Source organism: Oncorhynchus kisutch, linkage group LG14, assembly GCF_002021735.2.
Source record: "Oncorhynchus kisutch isolate 150728-3 linkage group LG14, Okis_V2, whole genome shotgun sequence".
NCBI classification, from domain to species: Eukaryota; Metazoa; Chordata; class Actinopteri; order Salmoniformes; family Salmonidae; genus Oncorhynchus; species Oncorhynchus kisutch.
The window spans coordinates 51,595,488-51,601,487 of NC_034187.2; the positions used below are offsets into that span (position 1 = coordinate 51,595,488).

General features: G+C 42.0%; 1 protein-coding gene across 3 annotated transcripts in view; it reads right to left on the bottom strand.

Moving 5' to 3' along the window:
* Positions 1–5,725, bottom strand: part of LOC109903740 (oxysterol-binding protein-related protein 10) — an 87,483-nt gene extending 81,758 nt beyond the window's left edge. Inside the window, exon 1 of one of the 3 annotated variants that reach the window (XM_031788532.1) lies at positions 5,133–5,725. In XM_031788532.1, the coding sequence (XP_031644392.1) occupies positions 5,133–5,398 (266 nt within the window). In that variant the 5' untranslated portion in view covers positions 5,399–5,725. The remainder of the gene's footprint in view (positions 1–5,132) is intronic. The other 2 variants (XM_020500637.2, XM_031788533.1) reach the window with 2 other exon arrangements.
* Between the last annotated feature and the right edge of the window lie 275 nt (positions 5,726–6,000).

The window sequence follows — 6,000 nt, forward strand, 5'->3', positions numbered from 1 at the left end:
ATGTCAAAAAAGGACATTTTCCTGCAACGGCATACTTTGGACGTTCTATTTTATGGCTTCACCCCCAAAAAAATGGGGGGGGGGGGGGTCCAAAAACGTCACACAAACTAGGTCCGACCATCTTTAAAAACTGCAATTTGAGGCCATGAGATCTGTGGTGAAGGGAAAATACATTGCTGGCTTTTGAAGCCTATAGCCAGTGTCACATGTACCGTTACAGTATGCTTTACTTGGTCCATTATGACACATCAAATAATGTCAAGAATAAGAGGGCTATACTAGCAGAAAATAGTTGAAGTGGCACACACCGCAACACAACAGTACAGCAGGAAAAAGCCTTCAACTTGGTTGCTCTCATTATTTACAAGTAGCAGGCAGTTGAGCACACCACTGCCAGGATTCAGGTAGGTTCAATAGGCCAGCATTATTCTCCCTTGACAGAAGAACACAAAATGACACGGATCAGTTGAGTTTTGGAATGGGATTTCAGATCATCTTCAGCTCACTAGCTTACCGGTCTTATTTCCATTTACACATTTACATGGGCCCTCAGACATGGCAACAACACAGATCAATGAACCAAAAACAAATGTGAAACTTGAAAGCCAAGACACCCAGCGTCCAGCGCTCTTTTTAACTTGAATATGAGACAGTTACCATGAACTCCAAATAACCAATTTGCTTCTAATACACCTAAAAGGTCATTTAGAAATAAAGAAGTATTTTGTTCTTGTGGAAGAATCATCTTGAAACCCAACTCCTCATGGAGTTTTACACTGCTTGATGTGTAGTACAAGCTAACCTTTTGAAAGAGGTAGAGAATTTTTGCATATATGCATCTCACTCAGGTTGTGGTGAGAAAGGGCACATACCCTTCAAACACCTTTGGTTTTGAATCGATAACCACTATGAATCAGTAACCACTCACCTCGTTCTAAAACACACCACATGTGCCAGCCCAAATACCTGGCAGTCCTCACACACTACACTGTTCCAGTGTATGAGCCCAGGACTGGGACACACGCATCACTGTGTAGGGGCAGCTCAGCCAGGCTGGTGCATTTGGAGGTGGACTGGGGACAGAAGGCCTGGAAGAGCAGCCATCCTAGCTGGGTGTTTGGGGCTGTGTCCCCAAATGAATAAGATGCCATTTGAAAACAGCCACTATGTCAAATCACCTGCTGCTCTGTTCTCCTCTACCAGCTTCCCACTCTCTCCGACCATACAGTACAGCGTATGTGTGTTCTAGCACACTGCTGTCCCTCAGCTCATCTCTGCAGCCCTATAGATAGTGGGCCACACTGCACAGTGATATCTCACCATGAATCATACCAGGATTCCCTGTTTACAACTGTTGGGAGTGTAAAGTCCCACAGAAGAAAATACTAGTTTGTTTGTCATCATAATGGCCATTTTTTACTGTGAATTTGATGTATGAAACAGAATCCCCTTTGGTTCTCTTTTTGTCTAGAAGTGTATTCAAGTGGCCAATTAGGCACTATGACCATAAACCTTTTCTCCGTCATGACGACTTCTTCGTCCAGAAACAGCAAGTTGTCAACTGGCAGCTTCATTAAACAGTACCCGCAAAACACCAGTCTCAACGTCAACAGTGAAGAGGCCACTCCGGGATGCTGGCCTTCTAGGCAGAGTTCCTCTGTCCAGTGTGTGTTCTTTTGCTCATCTTTTTGGCTTTTTTTGACACATGGCTTATTCTTGGAAACTCTGCCTAAAAGGCCAGCATCCTGGAGTCACCTCTTCACTGTTGATGTTGAGACTGGTACTATTTAATGAAGCTGCCAGCTGAGGATTTGTGAGGCATCTGTTTGTCAAACTAGACACTCTAATGTACTTGTCCTCTTGCTCAGTTGTGCACCGGGGACTCCCAATCCTCTTTCTATTCTGGTTGGAGACAGTTTGTGCTGTGACTGGAGTAGTACAAGATCTTCAGTTTCTTGGCAATTTCTCGCATGGAATAGCCTTCATTTCTCAGAACAAGAATAGACTGACGAGTTTCAGAAGAAAGTTCCTTGTTTCTGGACATTTGAGCCTGTAAATCGAACCCACAAATGCTGATGCTCCAGATACTCAACTAATTGTAAAGAAGGCCAGTTGTATTGCTTGTAGTAACCATAAAAAGTGTTAAACAAAGCTAAATCTATTTTATATTAGATTTTTTTTTATATTTGAGATCATCCGTACTCTGCGTCTCACAAAGGAATCAAAAATCTCAAATTTGGACTCATCAGACCAAAGGACAGATTTCCACTGGTCCATTGCTTGTGTTTCTTGGCCCAAGCAAGCCTCTTCTTCTTATTTGTGTTCTTTAGTGGTGGTTTCTTTGCAGCAATTTGACCACGAAGGCCTGATTCACTCAGTCTCCTCTGAACAGTTGATGTTGAGATGTGTCTGTTACTTGAACTCTGAAGCATTTATTTGGGCTGCAATTTCTAAGGCTGGTAACTAATGAACTTCTCCTCTGCAGCAGAGGTAACTCTGGGTCTTCCTTTCCTGTGGTGGTCCTCATGAGAGCCAGTTTCATCATAGCGCTTGATGGTTTTTGCGACTGCACTTGGAGAAAGTTCTTGAAATGTTCCGTATTGACTGACCTTCATGTCTGAAAGTAATGATGGACTGTTGTTTCTCTTTGCTTATTTGAGCAGTTCTTGCCATAATATGGACTTGGTCTTTTACCAAATAAAGCTACCTTGTCACAACAACTGATTGTCTCAAGGAAAGAAATTCTAAAATGTACTTTCAACAAGGCACACTTAATTGAAATGCATTCCAGGTGACTACCTTATCAAGCTGGTTGAGAGAATGCCAAGAGTGTGCCAACCTGTCATGGCAAAGGGTGGCTATTTGAAGCATCTCAAATATACTTTGATTTGTTTAACACTTTTTTGGTTACTTCATGATTCCATGTGTTATTTCATAGTTGTGATGTCTTCACTATTATTCTACAATGTAGAAAATAATAAAAAATAATGAAACCCTTGAATGAGTAGGTATTTGAAAACTTTTGACCGGTAGTGTACACACATTCTTTTGTCTGCAAACAATGTCAAATATAAAATGTAAAAACATGGAGTTAATAAAGCCGCATACAAACACATTCTCTTTTTTCTTTCTTGAGTAAGGTAGCTCCAAAATGCAGGTGTTTCAGCCTATCTCAGTTCTTTGTGGTGGTGTGGCAGGCAGCAGAATATACAGAGCGTAGGGGTTGGTAATGTTCTCTAGTTACCCTGTGATTGGCTCAGTGTTCTGTCACTCATGGGGACACTATGTCACTGAAAAATCTAAGGGTAGAGCTTGAAAATTCAAGCACCATGGGTGCTGCCATAGAGTTACATTGGAAGTGCCCATTCAAGATGGCTCAAGGTCATTGGCCACAGATAAAATTGTCAAATCATGTTATATCTACTGTAGCTTTGATTGGACTGATCAAGTCAACATCATACTTTCAAAATCTTAGCTAGCAGTCATCATGAATCAAGTCGACAATCTACGGGCAAATCCTTTTCGAATCAAGAGAAATTATAGATAAAACGACCATGAATATTACACAAGTTGGAAATCGCAAATTCAACAATGAGTGGTTTGGAAGGAATCAGTGGCTAACTGCATACATTGCAAAGCAATCACTAGCCTGCTATTCAGTGGAGTGGGTGTGTGGTCCAATACTGGGTTTAAGGGTCTCTTTTCCATACTTAAAAGGATAAACATTCAACATTGGCCATGCTGTGAATCCAACATGACTTCTGAGGCGCTCAAAACAACTGGAAACTCGGAACTGGGAAAACTGACTTTAGAGAGTTCAAGAAACTGGGAACTCGTTAAAAAACTAGCTCCGACTGGGAAAATGTATTTTGAGCGGTCATACAAATTGAAATTGCAAGTAGGGAACCCGGGTCTCTTTCACTGACGTCATCATGATTCGACCTTGTTTTTTTTCTTCTAGTTCCCAGTTGTCTTGAAAGCACCATAAATCCAGAGAATGCCAGACTTTGATAAAAGTCAGATGAAAAAGATTTGCCCGCGAAGGACTGTTGCACCACCTTCCTGAGCACAGCACAGCAAGGTGAGTCCAAAAATATCTGGTATGCAGCAGCATAAATTATGTAATATGCTAGGGAGATATGTACACTGTAGCTAAGAAAGTAATACTAAGTGTATGTTATGTAGTGAGCTGTTAGTAGCCCATGTGCCTCAACCTCATTATTTCGTCTACCGTTCTGACTTGGTGGTGAACATTTAGCCTATTTTAGAGAAATGTAAGCATCAAATATTGTAAGAGCTTTCCTTGTCTGCTTAAATGCCCCCTTTATTTATCCTACGGTTCTGACTTGGTGCACAGGGAGAATACTGTAAGATAGCCAGGTCTAGCGGTGGTAAGTGGTTGGGCCAGCTTTATGTAGGCCCTAACAGTTTCTGGGCACTGTTTATCACCGTTATAGTGCAATTAATGCATTGTGTAGTGTTGTGTCGTGTCTTTGGGTTTACCCCACCAAGATTTACCAGCTAAAAATCGCTACTGGTTGTAGAGAAGGCCTGTCCCAGTATCTATGCGTTAGAGATGTTGACTATGCAAACAGATACTGGGGCAGGGAAGGCCTACAAATGCTAAATCATGCATGAGCAACTTTATTGTTATCCAATATGCACAGGCTCTGTAGCTGGCAAAATTACAATGTTTCAATTGTCTAGTCTATGGCTGCAACCTTGTAGCCCTTGAAACAGTGACACGTTATCACTCCACTGACCTTTGCAGTGCAAGGTGGAGGAAAAACTAACAGCATGCATGCACCAAGGAACATTACACTTTATGACACTACCCACAGACGTCAGTTCAACGTCTAGTTTTGATTTACATTTGAGTGAGTTGTCAACCAATGTGAATTCAACGTTTAACCACCAAAAAAATCTCACAATGTCATTGGATTTAGGATAAAAGTTTGATGGAAACCATGACGAAACGCCCTTACATTGATTACTTTTTGCAAATCCAATCAGTTTTCCACGTCGATTCAATATCACATAGATTTATGGGGCTGAAATGACGTGGAAACAACGTTGATCCAACCAGTATTTGACCAGTGGGTAAGAACCTCATGATTTAAAGTGCTGCTTACCTGTTCTGCCATCCTTGAATTAAGTTTGTGTATTTGCTCAACACTCCTTCTAACTGACGCTTACACGCTTGCTGAAAATGCATACTGTTTCCCAATAAACCTCCCCGACTCACTCCTCCACCGGCCCCGTTCCCAAGCGAAGCCGAGCCGGGGCTGTGAGAACCAGCTCGTCCGATCTTTCTCCCCGAATTCCCCTTGTCCGAAAGCAGTGAACCAGAGTTCGTTTTATTTGTCCCAGGATGCGGACTGCAGATCGTCTTCTCCATACTGACGACGGGACAGACGGTATCGAGCACAGCAATGAGATTGTTTTTGCTAGAACATTGTGGTTAACACAGCAATGTATGTCTACTGGCCTAAATCAAAAGGTTAAATATGTAATATTCATGTTTCCCTGGTGATTTGAGCGTCCCTCTCTGCCCAAGAAACCAGGCATAATTTCCCGCATGAAGAGCACTGCTGTAGTTCCCTTGCTGCCGTGGCGCTCTAACGTTGACGTTTCGTTGGGAAATCACCGTGCAGACACCCCCTCTCCTGACTCTCTCAGCCAACCCCCTCATATAACAGTCCAATCTTATTACACATCACAACCAAGAACACGGCTACAGAATGCCCCGAGGCGCACCGCTCACCACCATCATCATCCCCAAAATAGCTGAATAATATTATCTTCTAGTAATTCCAATCAGCTATACAACAAATTTACGTGTTATTCATCCATATGATGTAGGCCTAAATAGGCTAATGAACATTTTATTTTATTTTACGGGGTAACCTATCTTAATCACAGTAAATGAGGGGTATTGTCAGACATACCGTATCTGACAATAGGGTTCCAATTAAATTGTAATTTTCCATGAAGAAAAAT